Source organism: Coregonus clupeaformis, chromosome 28 (genome assembly GCF_020615455.1).
Source record: "Coregonus clupeaformis isolate EN_2021a chromosome 28, ASM2061545v1, whole genome shotgun sequence".
NCBI lineage: Eukaryota > Metazoa > Chordata > Actinopteri > Salmoniformes > Salmonidae > Coregonus > Coregonus clupeaformis.
In genome coordinates, this window is record NC_059219.1 from 16,476,047 (window position 1) to 16,499,201 (window position 23,155).

General features: G+C 43.4%; 1 protein-coding gene across 1 annotated transcript; it reads right to left on the bottom strand.

Annotated features, from left to right (window-relative positions):
- Positions 1-5,289: 5,289 nt before the first annotated feature.
- Positions 5,290-21,942, bottom strand: LOC121543025 (pituitary tumor-transforming gene 1 protein-interacting protein-like). Its single transcript, XM_041852701.2, has 7 exons — positions 21,663-21,942; positions 21,312-21,358; positions 20,675-20,783; positions 15,997-16,105; positions 14,651-14,716; positions 8,385-8,431; positions 5,290-5,752 (listed from the first exon to the last, which is right to left on the bottom strand). The coding sequence occupies exons 1-7, from the start codon at positions 21,772-21,774 to the stop codon at positions 5,703-5,705; spliced, it is 540 nt and encodes a 179-aa protein (XP_041708635.1). The 5' UTR covers positions 21,775-21,942; the 3' UTR covers positions 5,290-5,702.
- Positions 21,943-23,155: the final 1,213 nt, after the last annotated feature.

The following is a 23,155-nucleotide window of genomic DNA, read 5'->3' on the forward strand; positions in this document are numbered from 1 at the left end:
CTTTTCAATCCTTGTCATATGAAGAGAAATTATAGATAAAACGTATCGGTGCTCATCCGCCATTGGACATAAACATTACACAATAAATTGGAAATCGCAAATTCAACAATGAGTAGTTTGGAAGGAATCAGTATTTTGCTTCCCCTGCCTGCTATTCGGTGGAGAGGGTGTGTGGACCAAGTTTGGGTTTAAGGGCCTCTTTTCCAAACTTAAAAGTATATCATCTTGAAGAACAATCTGGCCTTAATGGCCATGTACTCTTATAACCTCCACCCGGCACAGCCAGAAGAGGACTGGCCACCCCACAGAGCCTGGTTCCTCTCTAGGCTTCATCCTAGGTTCCTGCCTTTCTAGGGAGATTTTCCTAGCAACCGCGCTTCTACATTTGCATTACTTGCTGTTTGGGGTTTTAGGCTGGGTTTCTGTATAGCACTTTGTGACATCTGCTGATGTAAAAAGGGCTTTATAAATACATTTGATTGATAAACATTCACACGCAACACCATGGGCCAGAAAAGGTTGAATACCTTGGCCATGCTGTCAATCCAGCATGACGTCTGCCGCGTTCAAACAACTGGAAACCATTGGACATAAACATTACACAACAATGAGTGGTTTGGAAGGAATCAGTGGCCAACTGCAAGCATTGCAAAGCAATTACTAGCCTGATATTCAGTGGAGTGTGTGTGTGGTCCCAAGTCTGGGTTTAAGGGTCTATTTTCCAAGCTTAAAAGAATAAACACTCAACATTAGCCATGCTGTCAATCCAGCATGACGTCTGCCGCGTTCAGAACAACTTGAAACTTGGAACTGGGAAATCTCAGACTTCAGTGAGTTCAAGACAACTGGGAACTCTGGAAAGAATGAGCTCCGACTGGGAAAATACGTTTTGAACGGTCATCCAACTCGTAATTACAAGTCAGGAACTCGGGCCTCTTTCCAGAGCTCCGACCTGAAGATCACTGAAGTATAGACTGATCATTTATTTGTCAGTGGGCAAACATACAAAAGCAGCAGGGGATCAAATACTTTTTTCCCTCAAAGTATGTATGATGTAGCTAAGAAAGTAATACTAAGTGTATGTTGTGTAGTAAGCTGTTAGTAGCCCATGTTCCACACCCTAATAATTTGGTCCCTTTCCCCCTCATAACTTAGCTTACTGTTCTGACTTGGTGGTGCACATGTAGCCTATAGCCTGTTTTAGAGAAATGTCATCACCGAATATTGTAAGAGCATTCATTGTCTGCTTATATGCCCCCTTTATTTCTCCTACGGTTCTGACTTGGTGTACAGGGAGAATACTGTAAGAACGGCCCATGTTCTGAATATCTTTTCGCTGTACATTACAAAAGTGCTGAACAAATAGTTATATTGACTACGTCCGCCTTAGCTCGCTCATTAATGTCTTAATCGAAATTACGGATTGCCTCCTATCCGCTCATTGTTCCCTTATGCCATAGTTTGTCAATTGTCAGTAGAAACCACATTTGTTTAAGCAAGTAAGCCATATCAGCCGTTCTTTAAAAAGGCAGTAAATGAAGCTGCATGAACTGTTTCGCTGCCAGACAAGGCTCCGCTGATAGCCAGGTGTAGCGGTGTTAAGGATTCACTCCATGGTGCTGAAAAGAAAGCTCTGCTGTTGGGACAGCTTTATGTAGGCCCTAACAGTTTGTGGGCACCGTTTGTCACTGTTATAGTGCAATTAATGTATTGTTTAGTGTTGTGTTGTGCAGTGGCTTTGCTGGCATGCATCTAAAAACATTTTTTATAGTTTGCCCCACCAATATCTACATGCTAAAATCGCCACTGGTATCAAGTATCACTGATCTTATCTGAATAGAATGAGCAGAGTTATGAAATAAAGTTTAAGACATGGTACACACATTACCTCCTGATGTCAAGGTTTTAAAGCACAGCTGCTCTGTTCTCCAGCCAACTTTCTTTGGGAAACATGCTAGGAATGTGGAGGGGTTTGTCAAGGCCAAGTTGTTTTAATGTACACATACATTCCTCCAGGGAAGGCAGGGTGTCCACTGTCCTGTCCAAATCTGAGCTCCTGCATGGTTCTGACGTTTTTATGACTCAATGGGTTTCATTGTTCAATGAGAACTTCTTCAATACAATTAAACATGATTGTAAAGTATAGCCTGCTCCCAGATCTGTTGGTGCTCTTGCCAACCCCATTGCTGTCATTGTCATGTTTGGCATGTCACTGAGTGACAAGGAGTTGGCATGATGGCAATGTAAAGTATGCTACGTATTCCAAATCAATTATGATGGGCTGTCCTGAGCTGAGCTCTGTAATCACGTTCTTTACCAGGGTCAAGACAACACAGACACAGCTGCTCCGGTCTGGGTCGGCCCTGTACATGTGCAAGGGAAATCCTTTGAGGTATTCTTATTCAACGTGTATCCCATATGGGACTACAATGAGTCTATTACACGATGCCACTATTAACAGGTGCACAGCATGCGTGTCCAAGAATCTCTTTATAACTGTTCAATAAAACCAATAAAAGTGATGAGACTCAGATTAATTTATATTTTATTTAATCTGCCTTGGACCACTCCAGAGTGGTAAGGTATCCGCCTTAAAGTGTTTCAAAATCACCTGATTTGACTTCTCCTGCTCAGTATTTTCACCTTTAAAAACGCTGATCTGGTCTGGGTGTTGTCAGTCTGGGTGTTGTCTGTCTGGGTGTTGTCAGTCTGGATGTTGTCTGCATTGCAAATGACTGAACTGAAGATAAGCTTTTCTGGAGATTTGCATGCGCTTGTCCTTGTAGATTCAGACGGTGCACGCGTGCAGAAGCCGCAATAACAAAGCATCGACTAGCATTAGAATTAGATTCCATTTAGATAGCAGTTCGGCCACTAGCCTAACCAAGTGTACACTCTCATATTTCCAACTTTTTTTTAGTTTTTCTGTAGGACTACAGTATACCTTTTTTTACTAACAGCATTATCAAGTCTCTGCAGCTTTTTAAACAAAGTTATAGGGATCCTTTGGGATTTTGGCAATGAGGCCCTTTATCTACTTCCCCCAGAGTCAGATGAACTCGTGGATACCATTTGTATGTCTCTGTGTCCAGTATGAAGGAAGTTAGAGGAAGTTTCGTGAGCCAATGGGAACTCTACTGAACAAAAATATAAACGAAACATGCAAGATTTTACTGAGTTACAGTTCATATAAGGAAATCAATCAATTGAAAAAAATGTATTAGGCCATAATCTACGGATTATACGACTGGGAATACAGATATGCATCTGGTCACAGATACCTTCAAAAAAATAGGCAGGGGTGTGGATCAGAAAACCAGTCAGTATCTGGTGTGACCACCATTTGCCTCATGCAGCACGACACATCTGCTTCGCATAGAGTTGATCAGGCTGTTGATTGTGGCCTGTGGAATGTTTTCCCACTCCTATTGAATGGCTGTGCGAAGTTGCTGGATACTGGAACACGCGGTCTTACACATCGATCCAGAGCATCCCAAACATGCTCAATGGGTGACATGTCTGGTGAGTATGCAGGCCATGGAAGAACTGGGACAATTTCAGCTTCAAGGAATTGTGTACGGATCCTTGCGACATGGGGCCGTGCATTATCATGCTGAAACATGAGGTTATGGCGGCGGATGAATGGCACGACAATGGGCCTCAGAATCTCATCATGGTATCTCTGCATTCAAATTGCCATCAATAAATTTCCATTTTGATCAGTGTGTGCAGCGTATACCTGCCCATACCATAACCCCACCGCCACCACGGGGCACTTTGTTCACAACGTTGACATCAGCAAACCGCTCGCCCACACAACACCATACATGTGGTCTGTGGTTGTAAGGCCGGTTGGACTTACTGCCAAATTCTCTAAAATGATGGTGGAGGCGGCTTATGGTAGAGAAATTAACATTCAATTCTCTGGCAACAGCTCTGGTGGACATTCCTGCAATCAGCATGCCAATTGCACGCTCCCACAACACTTGAGACATCTGTGGCATTGTGTTGTGTGACAAATCTGCACATTTTAGAGTGGCCTTTTATTGTCCCGAGCACAAGGTACACCTGTGTAATGATCATGCTCTTTAATCAGTTAATTGATCTGCCAGACCTGTCAGCTGGATGGATTATCTTAGCAAAGGATAAATGTTCACTAACAGGGATGTGAACAAATTTGTGCACATCATTTGAGAGAAATAAGCTTTTTGTGCATATGGAACATTTCTGGGATCTTTTATTTCAGCTCAAGAAACATGGGACCGACACTTTACATGTTGCGTTTAAACTTTCCATAGTAGCGCTGTCATTAAGATGTCGAATGTCCATACAGGGTATTAAATTGGCTAACATGAGGTCATTATGAGGACAGGCAACACAATCCAGACATCTGGTAGATTGGGGTATGGTTATGAATAAGGAGGGGTGGAGAGGCTGATGAGGTAGACTACATGACCAAACGTATGTGGACACCTGCTCAAACATCTCATAGAAATATCATGGGCATTAATATGGAGTTGGTCCCCATTTGCTGCTATAACAGCCTCCACTCTTCTGGGAAGGCATTCAACTAGATGTTGGAACATTGCTGCGGGGACTTGCTTCCATTCAGCCACAAGAGCATTTGTGAGGTCGGGCACTGATGTTGGGCGATTAGGCCTGGCTCGCAGTCTGCGTTCCAATTCATCCCAAAGGTTTGATGGGGTTGATGTCAGGGCTCTATGCAGGCCAATCAAGTTCTTCCACACAATTCTCGACAAAGCATTTCTGTATGGACCTCGCTTTGTGCACGGGGGCATTGTCATGCTGAAACAGGAAAGGGCCTTCCCCAAACTGTTGCCACAAAGTTGGAAGCACAGAATCGTCTAGAAAGTCATTGTATGCTGTAACATTAAGATTGACCTTCACTGGAACTAAGGGGCCTAGGCCGAACCATGAAAAACAGCCCCATACCTCCTCCTCCAAACTTTACATTTGGCACTATGCATTCAGGCAGGTAGCGTTCCCCTGGCATCCGCCAAACCCAGATTCATCCGTCGGACTGCCAGATGGTGAAGCGTGATTCGTCATTCCAGAGAACTCCACTGCTCTAGAGTCCAATGGCGGCGAGCTTTACACACCACTCCAGCCGACGCTTGGCAATCTTAGGCTTGTCGTTAACACTTTCAACATTTTACTTTAAATGACAAACATTTCATTAGGAAATGTATCAGAATGAGCAAAGATTATTATGATCTTGGTTTATGAAATATATACAAAGCGCAAAGGTACTCACAGACATTACAATAATTTAAAACAAAGGTTCTTTAAATCAGATTTCACAAAAATACAAAGGAAATGTGCAGAAAGTTAAGAAGCTCCACTCAGTGCCACGTCTCCAACAGCAAACTAAATATTACAGACTTCCTCAAACTTCTAAATCGTGTGACAAACATACAATTTTCTCAAACTTTGAATAATTTTCAATCAGAACCTAAAATGAATGAATAAAAACTGCATTCGATCATTATAGGCAAAGGTTCTGATTTACATGAACCATGATGATAGACAGGTCTTGATGTGTGTGTCAGAGTAGGGCGTCTCTGCTCGCTAAGCTAAAACAGTCAGCAGGACAGGACGATAGTCAGCCCAAAGAGGATGGAGCAGAGTAGAGCAGGGCCATCTGAACAACTCTTCTCTTCACTCTCACACAGGTTTCTGGTTTACTCATTTTCAAACTTGCTGTATGGGTGGTCAGAGTCAGGGACAAGACCTGTAAAATCAAATACAGAGAGAGAGAGAAATAAAGGAGGGATGGGGAACATTGAAAAACAGTGATTAGAAGCTGTTGGGTTATGACTGAGGCTGTGTAGGGGTTGTACAGAGGCTGTCTAGAGCATAGAGATCCTATTAAACTACTAGAGGGGCTGTGTCATAAACCTTAAAAGTTCCAGAATGTGGTAAAAATGGCAGCCATATTGGTCAAGGAGAAATCCAAACGAGTCTAATTGTAATGAATGGCGGTAGAGGCATATTCCTGATTTTACATATGCAGGAAAATATAAGTAAGGGATGTGATATCAGAAATTGTGTAATAGAATTGTCTCCTTAAAATACTGTAATAATTACAAATACAGTTTATATGGGTTTTATACAAATTCTCTGTATAAATAGCCTCTAAAATATATGTAAACAGACCATAAATGTCAAAATGTTTGTTTTCTTGGAAAGCTAATATATGATACAATACCAGTACTTGTTGCATTTACAAGTCCTATCATCAACTGATTTCAGCCAGTGTATGGCTGTGTATTGACTGCATTGTTTGAAAGGAATGTTGGCAAATTGGTAGTTAAGTTAAAACACTATTGGAATCATTCCTCTAAAACTGGAAGGCTAGCTAGCTAACAAACATACAGTGCAGATAAATTCTTCAAATTCATTATTTTACACAATATCTTATCACAGCACTGGCAAACCATGGTTGACCAACTCCCTGACCAAAATGGCTAACATTTATCCCATCATAAGAAGGTTCATGTCCATTCTAGTATTCTATATAGTTCATGGTCCATGGTTGTACAGAGGCTGTCTAGGGGTTGTACAGAGGCTGTGGAGATTATGGGAATGTGGTGCAGGTCACTAGGTCTTGTTTGATCTCTGAGGATTGACTGAGTGAAAGGCGCACACACACACACAGCTTGTTTGAGTAGCAGACAAATGCCAAACGGTCCCTGATGTACATAGACTGCTGTAAGCAGGAGGCATGTGAAGGAGAACGCCATCCATCACTCTGTCATGTTGTCCATACAGAAAATCACAATTGACGTGGAACTGCAAACAATACCACAGAGACATGTTAACACACACACACAGCTCGAGACATGTTAACACACACACCTCGAGACATGTTAATACACACATCTCGAGACATGTTAACACACACACACACATCTCGAGACATGTTAACACACACACACACACACCTTGAGACATGTTAACACACACACCTCGAGACATGTTAACACACACACTTCTCGAGACATGTTAACGCACACACCTCAAGACATGTTAACACACAGGCACAAGACATACACACACATGAAGGCAATGTATGGAAAAATCTCAAACATTACAACATCAATAACAGAGAAATAGATCGTTTTCACTAGGAATATGGAGCGTTAGAGTTATGCTACCCCCCTCTCACACTTAACCAGAAGCAGATGTCTTTATATACCCCCCCCCCCCCTCCCTCCCCCCTCGCTCTCTCTCCAGTCCCAGGGTCAGAGGCCTAGCAGAGGTCACAGTATCAGACCCCAGGGACACTCTGCCCTTTAGGCAGCTGCTTGTCTCATAACTCCCATAATTCCTATAGACTGACTAAGGACTGAAAAATGCCGGTGACTTTCCCCAAATTCCTAGGTTTTCCAGAAACCTCCGTTGGATAATTCCTGGAATCAGGAGGATATAAGCAGGAAGTCCGGGAATCCCACCCGCATTTCGGTCAACGCTGGGACTGACTGCAGTGCTCATATCTCCCATCATTCCTATTCACCCCAGGGAGCCCACTGCCCTATAGACCGCTGCTCATTCCTAGTCACCTCACCTCTCTTCTCCCTCCTCTCTCCTACACTGTCTGGCATACTGAATAAACCAGCTAACAGAGCCTTACGGGTTGTTACAGTATTCAGAATCAAGATATGACCTGAGACCGAGTTGGCCTGTGTTTCTGTATCGATGTTTCAACATGGGGAACTGTGTGTTGTGCTGACCTGTACTAACATGCAGATGGTAATGAGATGCCCAGTATCTGACATCCAAAGTGTGATGCATCGTGTTAGAATTGATTTCGAGAGACTTGAGGTAAAGTAACCAATACGTGGGCTGAGTTGGCTTGTTTGTGACACGTTCACTATGCTGAATAATGCATTAACGTGACCGAGGATGGAAATTCAATAAGCAACACCCTAGAAAATATGGAAATGGATGCCCCTATGGATAGAGGACAATGAATGCTGAATGCTCATCCCATTATGCCTATGTAAAGTACATCAGGTCACAGAGCAGTAAGAGGCTTGTAAATGTACAGTCTCAGAAGACTTTCATATCTGGGGAAGTAGACTAAGGTCATTGGGTCAGATTATATAAGGAGATGTTTGCATAGGAGGTTAGAGCGAGTCAATAGGTTCATATTAGATACAAGATAAATTGCTAGTAAAAAGTTGAGACATACCATTATATACATTTATGTAGTTCTGTCCTTGATCTGTTTTGTATCATGTTTCATGTGGACCCCAGGAAGAGTAGCTGATGCTATGGCAACAGTTAATGTGGATCCTAATAAAATACCTAAAATAGTTATATTAGCCTAACTTCTATAAGTTAAAGAGGGAGATACGTACCATACTTCTTGCGGATGTCATCATGCCTCACCTTCCTCTCCACCTTCCTGTAAGAGTAGAGGACAACGTTTGTCATTTTCTATCACACAGTAACATGACAATAATCAACACTGGAACATATAATAACCCGAGAACAGAAGAACACAGCACAGGATAATAAACATTAGGAAATGAAGGATTCATAAAGTCTTCTCAGTCAGTACTTCTGGGTAATGAATGAGATTGTGAATACAAGCCTCATACTTTTTAAACCAGCAGTCAGTGAGCACTGTTACATTTTACACTATCATACGATTATTGTGGACAGTCAGATTAATTTAATAGTTTGTTTAATACGTTGACGTGTTTTGCAAGAAGAACGATTTCCCTAATAATCCTGTTTAAATGGACACATCTGAAATCAGGCTAGCCTACCCGATGGAACTTTTGATAAATGCAGAAAATTACTATTCAAAATAAACATTCTACCACAGTGACCATGTTATTTTTGCTAAGCCTATTTGATTCTGAGTTCGGACATTAAAAGTTTGTATGTGAAAACTATAAGATGCATACTTTCAATTTTCCCAAGCTCACTTCACTCACGCATTAGAGGGAGGCTTGCACTACCGGTGCTGTCACATGCGCAGATCAAATACACTGCTGGAACGCCGATTAAGCTGTTCACATGTCCTAATAATTCAAAAGATTGCTCAGAAGACCAGGTGCTTTAACTTCCATTTTGACCTTCCGCAGAGTAAGGCGTTTACATGACTAATGCCATACTCGGCCTACTGCCATAATCAGTTTAATATCTAATTATGAGTGTGCATGTAAACGTACTCAGTCAGTGGGTGTTTCACACTGACACTTTTAGCACCTCAGCTTTCTCACCAGTGACACTTCACAGTTCCTACACCATACTCCCCAGCCTCATCAGAGGAGCTCCGCTTAATGGAAGAACTTTGCCCAAGCTGCACATACCTTATCAAGCCCACAAAACAGACTGCAGTCACTGCAGTAGTGGAGATATCAAATGCGGTTGTCAAAAGCGATCAATAACAAAAGTGGCATCTACATCTGTCGTCTACAAACAAAAATGGACTCCACCCTCCATCTTGCTGAACGAAGCTGCCATGCCTTAAAGTGGCAGCATTAAGCCTTTAGACATCTGACATTATTTAAGGCAGCTTTAGTGTCATTGTTTACCTCCCCTTGGCCCCTGATAGAGGCTCGTAAACAACAAGACGCTGTGTTTTACCCCGGCATGGACAGCAGTAGGTGAAATACGAGCACAGGGCAGGCTGAGGAGCCAGCAGCCCTGCCTGCCACCCGGCCATTGCTTTCCCTTTATGGGTGACACAAAGGAGGCAGGGAGGGGAGGCAGTTGTGATTGTTTTGTTGGCCCCTCAAGGGACGTAAATTAACTGGGTCCCCAGTGCCAGTCCCACACAAAGAAAGACAACAGTGTAAATCAGTCTGGGCTCTTTAATGCCAGGTAGTGATCTGTGGAGCAGCAATCAGTGGAGGAGGCAGGCTGACAACACAGGGAGCAGAGAGGAGCAGAGGCTGTCCTGACCACCATCTGTCACCCCCACCTCCCTCCCTCTCAGCTGACTGACTGACTCCCACATAACCATGCACCAAGGCAACAAGTGGGAGGGGAGGAGGGAGGGAGAGTGACCGGAAGAAATCGGAAGAGAGCGAGAGGGATGAACACAATCTCAAAGACTCAAGTGCACTTTCTAAACTCTCTCTGTCTTAGACCTCCCCAAAAATAACCTATTCCCTGTATTATTTCAATGGGACATTTCGAAACATTGAGATACAGTAAGAGTCGGTGGAGTATGGAGCTGGATAGTTAGAGTGGAGCTGTATGGTGGGGCTGTGATGTGGTAACTTATGTCTGTTTAGTTGTTCTGTAGAACGCTCCCCATCTGTGGCACAGATGACAGAGGGCTCAGAGCGCTTAGCTGTGCCCTAACCTCTCCATCTCCAGACTCTAGGGATGTGCTGTAATCTCTCTAGAGGGTCCCTCCTCTCCCATGGTGCCTAAAACAGACCTGGGTCCTCTCTGTTCCCATCAGAACAGCAACACTGTCTATGTAGATCAGTACAGTTCCCTCCTCTCCCATGGTGCCTAAAACTGACCTGGGTCCTCTCTGTTCCCATCAGAACAGCAACACTGTCTATGTAGATCAGTACAGTTCCCTCCTTCCCATGATGCCTAAAACAGACCTGGGTCCTCTCTGTTCCCATCAGAACAGCAACACTGTCTATGTAGTCAGTACAGGTCCCTCCTCTCCCATGATGCCTAAAACAGACCTGGGTCCTCTCTGTTCCCATCAGAACAGCAACACTGTCTATGTAGATCAGTACAGTTCCCTCCTCTCCCATGGTGCCTAAAACAGACCTGGGTCCTCTCTGTTCCCATCAGAACAGCAACACTGTCTATGTAGTCAGTACAGTTCCCTCCTTCCCATGATGCCTAAAACAGACCTGGGTCCTCTCTGTTCCCATCAGAACAGCAACACTGTCTATGTAGATCAGTACAGTTCCCTCCTTCCCATGATGCCTAAAACAGACCTGGGTCCTCTCTGTTCCCATCAGAACAGCAACACTGTCTATGTAGATCAGTACAGTTCCCTCCTCTCCCATGGTGCCTAAAACAGACCTGGGTCCTCTCTGTTCCCATCAGAACAGCAACACTGTCTATGTAGATCAGTACAGTTCCCTCCTCTCCCATGGTGCCTAAAACAGACCTGGGTCCTCTCTGTTCCCATCAGAACAGCAACACTGTCTATGTAGTCAGTACAGTTCCCTCCTTCCCATGGTGCCTAAAACAGACCTGGGTCCTCTCTGTTCCCATCAGAACAGCAACACTGTCTATGTAGATCAGTACAGTTCCCTCCTCTCCCATGATGCCTAAAACAGACCTGGGTCCTCTCTGTTCCCATCAGAACAGCAACACTGTCTATGTAGATCAGTACAGTTCCCTCCTCTCCCATGATGCCTAAAACAGACCTGGGTCCTCTCTGTTCCCATCAGAACAGCAACACTGTCTATGTAGATCAGTACAGTTCCCTCCTCTCCCATGATGCCTAAAACAGACCTGGGTCCTCTCTGTTCCCATCAGAACAGCAACACTGTCTATGTAGATCAGTACAGTTCCCTCCTCTCCCATGATGCCTAAAACAGACCTGGGTCCTCTCTGTTCCCATCAGAACAGCAACACTGTCTATGTAGATCAGTACAGTTCCCTCCTCTCCCATGATGCCTAAAACAGACCTGGGTCCTCTCTGTTCCCATCAGAACAGCAACACTGTCTATGTAGATCAGTACAGTTCCCTCCTCTCCCATGGTGCCTAAAACAGACCTGGGTCCTCTCTGTTCCCATCAGAACAGCAACACTGCCTATGTAGTCAGTACAGGTCCCTCCTCTCCCATGATGCCTAAAACAGACCTGGGTCCTCTCTGTTCCCATCAGAACAGCAACACTGTCTATGTAGATCAGTACAGTTCCCTCCTCTCCCATGATGCCTAAAACAGACCTGGGTCCTCTCTGTTCCCATCAGAACAGCAACACTGTCTATGTAGATCAGTACAGTTCCCTCCTCTCCCATGATGCCTAAAACAGACCTGGGTCCTCTCTGTTCCCATCAGAACAGCAACACTGTCTATGTAGATCAGTACAGTTCCCTCCTCTCCCATGATGCCTAAAACAGACCTGGGTCCTCTCTGTTCCCATCAGAACAGCAACACTGTCTATGTAGTCAGTACAGTTCCCTCCTTCCCATGATGCCTAAAACAGACCTGGGTCCTCTCTGTTCCCATCAGAACAGCAACACTGTCTATGTAGATCAGTACAGTTCCCTCCTCTCCCATGGTGCCTAAAACAGACCTGGGTCCTCTCTGTTCCCATCAGAACAGCAACACTGTCTATGTAGTCAGTACAGGTCCCTCCTCTCCCATGATGCCTAAAACAGACCTGGGTCCTCTCTGTTCCCATCAGAACAGCAACACTGTCTATGTAGATCAGTACAGAGTCCCTCCTCTCCCATGATGCCTAAAACAGACCTGGGTCCTCTCTGTTCCCATCAGAACAGCAACACTGTCTATGTAGTCAGTACAGTTCCCTCCTTCCCATGATGCCTAAAACAGACCTGGGTCCTCTCTGTTCCCATCAGAACAGCAACACTGTCTATGTAGATCAGTACAGTTCCCTCCTCTCCCATGGTGCCTAAAACAGACCTGGGTCCTCTCTGTTCCCATCAGAACAGCAACACTGTCTATGTAGTCAGTACAGGTCCCTCCTCTCCCATGATGCCTAAAACAGACCTGGGTCCTCTCTGTTCCCATCAGAACAGCAACACTGTCTATGTAGTCAGTACAGGTCCCTCCTCTCCCATGATGCCTAAAACAGACCTGGGTCCTCTCTGTTCCCATCAGAACAGCAACACTGTCTATGTAGATCAGTACAGTTCCCTCCTCTCCCATGATGCCTAAAACAGACCTGGGTCCTCTCTGTTCCCATCAGAACAGCAACACTGTCTATGTAGATCAGTACAGTTCCCTCCTCTCCCATGGTGCCTAAAACAGACCTGGGTCCTCTCTGTTCCCATCAGAACAGCAACACTGTCTATGTAGTCAGTACAGGTCCCTCCTCTCCCATGATGCCTAAAACAGACCTGGGTCCTCTCTGTTCCCATCAGAACAGCAACACTGTCTATGTAGATCAGTACAGTTCCCTCCTCTCCCATGGTGCCTAAAACAGACCTGGGTCCTCTCTGTTCCCATCAGAACAGCAACACTGTCTATGTAGTCAGTACAGTTCCCTCCTCTCCCATGATGCCTAAAACAGACCTGGGTCCTCTCTGTTCCCATCAGAACAGCAACACTGTCTATGTAGTCAGTACAGTTCCCTCCTCTCCCATGATGCCTAAAACAGACCTGGGTCCTCTCTGTTCCCATCAGAACAGCAACACTGTCTATGTAGATCAGTACAGTTCCCTCCTCTCCCATGATGCCTAAAACAGACCTGGGTCCTCTCTGTTCCCATCAGAACAGCAACACTGTCTATGTAGATCAGTACAGTTCCCTCCTCTCCCATGGTGCCTAAAACTGACCTGGGTCCTCTCTGTTCCCATCAGAACAGCAACACTGTCTATGTAGATCAGTACAGTTCCCTCCTCTCCCATGGTGCCTAAAACAGACCTGGGTCCTCTCTGTTCCCATCAGAACAGCAACACTGTCTATGTAGATCAGTACAGTTCCCTCCTCTCCCATGATGCCTAAAACAGACCTGGGTCCTCTCTGTTCCCATCAGAACAGCAACACTGTCTATGTAGATCAGTACAGTTCCCTCCTCTCCCGTGGTGCCTAAAACAGACCTGGGTCCTCTCTGTTCCCATCAGAACAGCAACACTGTCTATGTAGTCAGTACACTAACACAGACTATGATGGTTTGAGACACATCAGGAACTGACTGAGTGAGTCTACTCTACATTCCCTGGCTTGAAAGAAGAAAGGTTCACAGAGGCTGGTTTAATTCAGAAACACACACACACAGCGAGACAAGACTCCCCAGTACACCACACACACCATGCAGCACGTGACATGAGAAGCTTACCGTTACCGACTGTCTTTCTGCATGAGTGACTGCTCACCACGTTAAACAACTCATCAGGCTATTCTCGGTGGATGACAGGCGGAAAAAAAGAAAGAAAGGCTGAAACATTTATGTGGGGGGGGGGGATGGACCAACGGACAGACGACGACTTCCGGACCAGCTTTAGTACACAGTGATTCTGTGTCGGAGGAACTGTGGCTCAGAATCCCATTTCTACCACTACACTACAAGATGTAGTAGCCTGTTCTTTATTCAACACACACTTATGACCTCATTATCAAAGTGCAGCTGCTGAGGACTAAGAACTGGAGTCAGTGATTACAATCCTCTCGGTTGGTGTTTGGGGATACACACAGGCAAACACACACACACAGTATTTCTCATGGGGACGGTGCTCACCAACTGTTCAAATCTCCAACCCTGACAGAGAATGTCTCTATAGATGCTCACCAGCAACAGAGTAGAAAACTCTGAATCTGACTAGGTAGCTGTGGGAAGTGCTTTCTAGCATTGAAACGGATACAATACCTCACCAAAAATCAAAGCAACTAACAGTGTGGGCTCACACAAATCTTTGTGTTGATAAAATTGAGCATCTTTTAGTAGTGGTTTGAAAGCCAGTGTGAAGCTGAGGGTGTGATAACTAATGAGTCCTTACCGTTCATCAGCACGCTGTCTGATCTCCTCTCTCCTCCTGGCAAACCTCTCCTCATCTCTGTCTGGCCTGGTGAGACACAGAGACACAGGCAGCGTTACAATCACCTTGAAACATCACGGTCTACAGACCCATAGAGACACACACTAGCACAGATTGGTCTGAGAACACACTTTCCTTGTACAGTATATTTAAGCAGTAAGGCACGAGGGGGTGTGGTATATGGCCATATACTCCGCATTGCGTCGTGCCTAAGAACAGCCCTTAGCCGTGGTATATTGGTCATATACCACAAATCTCCGAGGTGCCTTATTGCTATCATAAACTGGTTACCAACATAATTAGAGCAGGAAAAATAAATGTTTTGTCATACCCGTGGTATACGGTCTGACATACCACGGCTGTCAGCCAATCAGCATTCAGGGCTGGAACCACCCAGTTTATAATATACTTTATTGTCTCCGAGTGGAAATGACACTTGGACAGAATTCCTTGTAAACAATAACACTGCAAGACATTGTTCTTCACTTTGCATAGATCCTGTCTCCTGTTATTCTTTTGCTTGTGTTTTATGCAAAATGTGAGGCTGCTCTTGTGTAAGCTGGGAAAGGTTGAGAGGTTCTGACAGGTGAGAGGTTCTGCTGGCCAGTATGAAAAATGTATGCACTAACTGTAAGTCGCTCTGGATAAGAGCGTCTGCTAAATGACTAAAATGTAAATGTAAATGAAACGAGAGGTGTCATCTCTGTTAATTGGATGTAATCTTAAAATGGAACAAATCATTTTGCCAATATATGCAGATGCATTCCAATGATTGGGAGGTGAGAAATATGAACTGTGTGAGCGTGTCTGTAGTTGAATTTATTATGGGACAGACATGTTTTCTCGTCGTCACGGCCTTCATGTCTAGTTAGGATAGATGGTTGACATGCACAGAGCGGCTGCATTTAAAATGGCTGCCAATCAGGGTGTCAGGCCAGCAAGCATTTGATTGACATTTGACGTTCCACTATGTAGTGACAGTTTGTTCTTCCTCCCTCCTAGCATCGCATAACAAGCAGGACTGGATCAGCATCCAGGACTGCACCCTCCTGTTTTAATAAAAGGGTATAACCACTGTACATGGATGGTGCACGTTAATAGAGATTTGCATTTTGAATAATTTCATGTTGGATATGAGTAATATCAGCACATTTATGAGGCGTCTGAGGTATTGAAAGACATGGTTAGTGTGGAGGTTTCCTAGGATTATGAACAAGACCGACTGATAGAGCCCTTGCCATTCTATGCAAGTATCCCTTAATATTAGGCTAGACAGGTCAATTCTGTGACATCACTTCCTGTCTTACCCTGATTGACGTTTCTTGCAGCAACAGCAGCAGCAACAACAGACTGTGATGCTGATGAGGATGGTCCCGCCTAACACTGCCATGGCAATGATCAGGGCCTCGAAGTTCACTGGAACAGAGAAAGATATGAACAAATAACAACATGCTTCAAGTTTATTTGACTTGTAAGTGAATTTCACACATGTTCACAATACACTATCCTTTATCAAGGATGAAGAGAACATTTCATTATTAATGTGATTATGCATTTATTCTACCAATATGTAGGTATATGACTAATAAACCCATGAGGAATCAAACAGATTCAAATGAGGGGTGCACAGACTGCACTGATACTGATTGGTTGAGAAAGTCAGATATGCAGTATTATTTAATAGGCCTGAGCGGAACCAGCCTGTGATTGAGCGATATGAAAAGCTCAGCTTGGCACTCAGACCCCTTTCAACAGTGCACATTTGTTAGACAATACTGCCACTTGCTGGTGTGTTTTTGAAATTACAAGTGGGGTTTAATGTCAAGATTTTTGCACTTGCTCGATTTAGTTTGGACAAAAGTAATGTTGGTCAAAAATTGTTGCATAATATTCTTCTTACCTTTGGGTTTTGAATGCATGAGTCACAAGTTGAGAAGGCTTTGTAAACTGATTAGTAACTAGTTTGGACAAAGATGGTTGTTTCCAAAATCTCATGTCATAAAACATTGTATTCCTGATTAAATATGCCAATATTTGTGGCAAAAAAAAAAATTCCCAATTTTTTTTACAGATCTCTTCTTTCATTATTAAAATGATCACAACAACAGTGTGGAAAGTGTGTTATTCCTTAGTATCTAGCCCTGGTATCTAACCCCATGGTTGTGCTCAGAAACCAGCCAGACACCCCATGCTGTTGTCATCTGTGGCCCAGAGGCCTGTGATCAGAGCCCCTGCAGGCAGCTCCAGCAGGCAGCCCCAGTGTGTGTGTGTGTGTGTGTGTGTGTGTTTGTGGATCAGTCAGTGGGGCAGCTCTTTAATCAACACAGAACAGCCAGAGGGGGCAGGCTGGCTGACTGACATCTGCTAGGCCTGAACAAGCCACGGCCTGTTTACCCCACTACCATCTAGAAGGCGGAGACAGTACAGGTGCATCAAAGCTGGGACCAAGAGCCTGAAAAACAACTTCTATCTCCAGGCCATCAGACTGTTAAATAGTCACCACTACCCGGCCTCCGCCCAGTACCCTGCCCTGAACCTTAGTCACTGTTACTTGCCAGCTACCACACGGTACTCTATCCTACACTTTAAAGACTGCTGCCCTATGTACATAGTCACTGAACACTGGTCACTTTAATAATGTTTACATACTGTTTCAACCACTTTATATGTACTGTATATACTGTATTCTAGTTAAGGCTCATCCTATATAACTACTGCTGTACACTTTCTTTTCATATACTGTCCATACGGTCTATACACACACCTTTATATACATAGATACAGTGCCTTCAGAAAGTATACATACCCCTTTAACTTATTCCACATTTTGCTGTGTTACAGCCTGAATTCAAAATTGATCAAAGATTTTTCTTCTCACCAATCTACACACAATACCCCATAATGACAAAGGGAAACATGCATTTAGACATTTTTGCAATACATGTTAGAATCACCTTTGGCAGTGATTACAGCTGTGAGTATTTCTGGGTAAGTCTCTAAGAGCTTTGCACACCTGGATTGTACAATATTTGCACATTATTCTTTTTAAAATTCTTCAAGCTCTGTCAAGTTGGTTGTTGATCATTGCTAGACAGCCATTTTCATCTTGCCATAAGATTTAAGCCGATTTAAGTGAAAGCTGTAACTAGGCCACTTAGGAACGTTCAATGTCGTCTTGGTAAGCAACTCCAGTGTACACAGAGTGTACAAAACATTAGGAACACCTGCTCTTTCCATGACATAGACTGACCAGGTGAATCCAGGTGAAAGCTATGATCCCTTATTGATGTCACTTGTTAAATTCACTTCAAATCAGTGTAGATGAATGGGAGACAGGATAAAGAAGGATTTTTAAGCCTTGAGACAATTAAGACATGGATTGTGTATGTGTGCCATTCAGAGGGTGAATGGGCAAGACAAAAGACTTGAACAGGGTATGGTAGTAGGTACCAGGCGACCGGTTTGTGTCAAGAACTGCAACACAACAGTTTCCCGTGTGCATCAAGAATGGTCCACCAATCAAAGGACATCAAGCCAACTTGACAACTGTGGGAAGCATTTGAGTCAACATGGGCCAGCATCCCTGTGGAACGCTTTCGACACCTTGTAGAGTCCATGCACAGACGAATTGAGGCTGTTCTGAGGGGAAAAGGGGGGTTGTTCCTAATGTTTTAGGAAGGTGTTGTTCTTAATGCTTTCTACACTCAGTGTGTTTTAGGTCATTGTCCTGCTGAAAGGTGAATTCATCTCCCAGTGTCTGGTGGAAAAACAGACAGACAGGTTTTCCTCTAGGATTTTGCCTGTGCTTAGCTCCATTCAGTTTCTTTTTTATTCTGAAAAACTGACCCAGTCCTTAACGATTACAAGCACACCCATAACATGATGCAGCCACCACTATGCTTGAAAATATGGAGAGTGGTACTCAGTAATGTGTTGTACTATATTTGCCCCAAACATAACACTTTGTATTCAGGGCAGAAAGTTAATTGCTTTGCAACATTTTTTGCAGTATTACTTTGGTGCCTTGTTACAAACACGATGCATGTTCTGGAATATTTTTATTCTGTACAGGCTTCCTTCTTTTCAATCTGTCAATTAGGATAGTATTGTGGAGTAACTCCTGTACAATGTTGTTGATCCATCCTCAGTTCTCTCCTATAACAGCCATTAAACTCTGTAACTGTTTTGTAGTCACCATTGGCCTCATGGTGAAATCCCTGAGCAGTTTCCTTCCGCTCCGGCAACTGAGTTAGAAAGGACACCTGTATCTTTGTAGTGCCTGGGTATATTGATACACCATTCAGTGTAATTAATAATTTCACCATGCACAAAGGGATATTCAATGTCTGCTTTTTTTATTTTTACCCATCTACCAATAGCTGCCCTTCTTTGCGAGGCAAACCTCCACGGTTTTTGTGGTTGAATCTGTGTTTGAAATGCACTGCTCGACAGAGACCATACAGATAATTGTATGTGTGGGGTAACGAGATGAGGTAGTCATTCAAAAATGATGTTAATCACTATTACTGCACACAGAGTGAGTCCATGCAACTTATGTGACTTGTTAAGCACATTTCTACTCCTGAACTTATTTAGGCTTGCCATAACAAAGGGGTTGAATACTTATTGACTAAAGACATTTCAGCTTTTCATTTGTAATTATTTTGTCAACATTTCTAAAAACATAATTCCACATTATGGGGTATTGACAAAATCTCAGCCTTTAACAAACACAACCAAATGTAGAAAAAGTCAAGTGGTGTGAATACTTTCTCAATGGCCCGTTTATTAGGTACACCACCCAGTTCACGAAAATGATTAGCTCCTACAGACAGTGAGTCACGTGGCCGTGGCTTGCTATATAAAGCAGGCAGACAGAGGCATTCAGTTACTGTTTGAACGTTAGAATGGGCAAAACGAGTGACTTTGAGCTTGGTATGATCGTCGGTGCCAGGCACGGCGGTTCCAGTAGCTCAGAAACAGCCAGCCTCCTGGGCTTTACACTCACAGCAGTGTCTAGGGTTTACCGAGAGTGGTGCGACAAACAAAAAAACATCCAGTCAGCGGTAGTCCTGTGGGCGAAAACAGCTCGTTGATGATTGGTCAAAGGAGAATGGCAAGAATCGTGCAAGCTAACAGGCAGGCCACAAACAGGCAAATAATGGCGCAGTTCAAAAGTGGTGTGCAGAACTCGTCGGTCTTCGTCACGGATGGGCTATTGCAGCAGACGACCACACCAGGTTCCACTCCTATCAGCTAAAAACAAGAAGAAGCGGCACCAGTGGGCACACAATCAGTCCATGGCCCAATCCTGCCTGGTGTCAACGGTACAGGCTGGTGGTGGTGGTGGTGTAATGGTTAGAGGAATGTTTCCCTTGATACCAATTGAGCAACGTTTGAACACCACACCATGTAGAATCCATGCTCCGAAGAATTCAGGCTGTTCTGGATGCAAAGGGGGTTCCAACCCAGTACTAATAAACTGGCCACAGGGTGAATATATTTATATTCCAGACTCGGACATTGCTCATTCTGATATTTCTTCATTTTGTGGGATTTGTGTGTATTGTTAGGTATTACTGCACTTTTGGAACTAGAAACATAAGCATTTCACTGCAGCTGCAATAAAATCAGCAAAATAAGTGTACGCGACCAATACAGTTTGATTTTGAACTATGCCAACAAGGCTCCACCATTCACAATCAGATGTACTAATATGTATTACATCTGATTGTTGCTATATTGACCTGAACAGACAACCAACTAAGCATGTGGCCCTCCAAGGGCTGATGTGGGTACAGCGCAGGCTTTTGTTCTGGCAAAGTAGTAACACACTTGATTCTACTAATCCATGTCTAAATCAAACACTACATTAAGTTATTTAGTACAATCAGGTGTGTTCTTGCTTGGGTGGGACTAACGCCTGCACCCACATCAGGAGGTCTAATGGGAGGTCCCATCGTGTAAATTTTTTATTTAACTCACCCCAACACACTCCCCATCGTGCCTGTGACAGTTTACACACTGCAGGTGGAGGCAGAATGTAGCTCACTGGGTAGTCTGTGCACGTGCCATTGGTCATGCACCACAGGCACTGAGAAAAGACAAGACACTCATCATTAGCCTATCACAACATTAAGTTTGCCCTAGTTGGCTGTACCTTTACCAAAACTCCAGTATTTTTCCTTCATAGATTGTTTTCCATCTTATTTTTAAATAGGGAGCGAATTTGTTTTCAGCATTTTTATTTCCATGACTGATCAAAACTTATTTTCTCATGGCTCTCTTGTCCCTCTGCAGCAGACACATGGTGCGCAATATGTTTGGAACAACGGAACGCAATACATATGGAATAATGAGAATCACAATACAAATCATATCGGCATTAAGTATCGTGATAATATCGTATGGTGACGTCCCTGGCAATTCCCAGCCCTAATTTCTATAGAGTAATTTAAATCGATTCAGACATTAGTTTCAATGATGTGACCCTTGTATAAAATTGTACAAATTGACAAAAAAATATATATTTTGTTTTATTGAACATAGCCTGAGTGATCGTAGGCAAGGCAATAATGTATATGTTTTACAAATAAGAAGTGTTACATAATATTCTGCTTACCTTTGGATTTTGAATGCATGAGTCACAAGTTGAGAACGCTTTGCAAACTGAAATGAAAGGAAATGTGTGTTCTTATTTGCATTCAGTAAGTCTTAGCTGTGCCCCGCAAAAAAAATCGGCTAAATCGCCAGACTAGTTTTGCATGTCACACCAACTCAAAGTTGTTGATTTTTACTAACCTAGCAAGTTAACGTTAGCTGATGACGCATTTCAGTTCTAGTTAGCTAGCTAGCCATCGAGACATTGCAAGCGACATCATGCAAACAAACCAAAAAATGAAACGAGTAATGCCAATACTGAATCATGCTGTTGATACATTTCGTTACCAAAAATTTAGGAACAGTATCTTACAAATCGATGGCGTTGGCGTAGTAGTCTGACATCCTGCTCGGCTAACGAGGACACAGGCAACGGCCACAACAACAAGCATTGAGCTCATGATTCCACTCTCTGTTTTATTCATGTTATGATGCTGTTTTGAATTACTCTATCTAGCTACACCTTTTACTTTCTAAAGCAAGTAAAAACGTAACTCCTGAAGTTGCCAAGAGCTAGCTAGTTTATAATCTAAACAAACGACGGAGTTACTTCCTGGTTCTCCTCCAGGTTGAAGATACTTTTCATAAAAGGATGAAAAAGCACATACTGACACCTACTGCACTGCAGGGCGCAGTACAATCGAGAGTGCTCACATTATCCACCAGGTGGCCGTACAACACCATCAGTCTGGTACCTGCAGAGGAAAAAAATATGAAGTGCATTTCCATTGTCACAGAAATAGTAGGTGTATCAAACCAGTTTCCCATTGAGATCTCACGAGGGTGAGGTCTCATTTCCGTCGTCAGATTTAATATGATTCTATGTGGTTAGACTCCATGCCAATAAAGCCTTTTGGATGTAATTTCATTAAGATAGATAAATGTCATATGTATCTAATTTGAGTCTATTCTGGGTGACCTTCCCACCTTGCATCTGGCCACTGACGCATTCACCACGGTGGTGAATTAACAGGTTAACTGTCGGTCCCACCTCATGGTGGTAATGATGTAAGGCTCTCCTTAGAGCTCCCACCTGGCTATCTACAGCAAGGGTTCTGGGGTTACATATGTGCTACAGCAAAGAGAACAAAACTAGCACCTGCCACATTCCTCTGTGCTACAGTAGAGAGAACAAAACTAGCACCTGCCACATTCATTATTCCTGTAAGGTCGATGCCCTAACAACAATGGAAAAATATAATTGCTTTAATATACAGAGCCAAAATGCTTTGGATAATTTAAACTAGGCCTAATTCTAGAATGAATTGGTGTCTAATAGCTGTCAATTGCCTTGTAATAACATGTTTCGAATGAATAGACTCCAATACGGTCAAGTCAATAATTATTGGCACCCTTGATAAAGATCAGCCAAAAATACTGTATAAAATAAATAAATAATACAAATACTGAGCTATATTGTATGCAAAAAAAAAAGAGGAAAATATATTATTTTATACTAATACAATTGCTCAGAGAAAGATTTTGTTTAACAACTAATTTTAAAAAATCGAAGAAAGATAAGGGTCCAAAATTATTGGCACCCCTGTTTTCAATACTCTAGCGTCTTCTCCTTTCGAGGTTAACTACACTGAGCCTTTTTCTAAAATGCTTTATTAGATTGGAGAACGTGTTGGGAGGGATCTTAGACCATTCCTCCATACAGATTGGTCAGATGACATGAAAATAGAGCTCCTTGGCCACACACACCAGTGTGGGTTCGGCATTGAAAAACAGAAGCATGCAGAAAAGTACCTCATACCTACGGTAAAATATGGTGGTGTTTCTTTGATGTTATGGGGCTATTTT

Excerpts from the sequence above, each read along its gene's own strand:
- LOC121543025 (XM_041852701.2), bottom strand. The coding sequence starts at position 21,774 with ATGAATAAAACAGAGAGTGGAATCATGAGCTCAATGCTTGTTGTTGTG. Across the intron at positions 20,784-21,311 it reads CATGCATTCAAAATCCAAAG|TGCCTGTGGTGCATGACCAA; the intron begins GTAAGCAGAATA and ends GTCTTTTCTCAG. Across the intron at positions 14,717-15,996 it reads TGCAAGAAACGTCAATCAGG|GCCAGACAGAGATGAGGAGA; the intron begins GTAAGACAGGAA and ends GTGTCTCACCAG.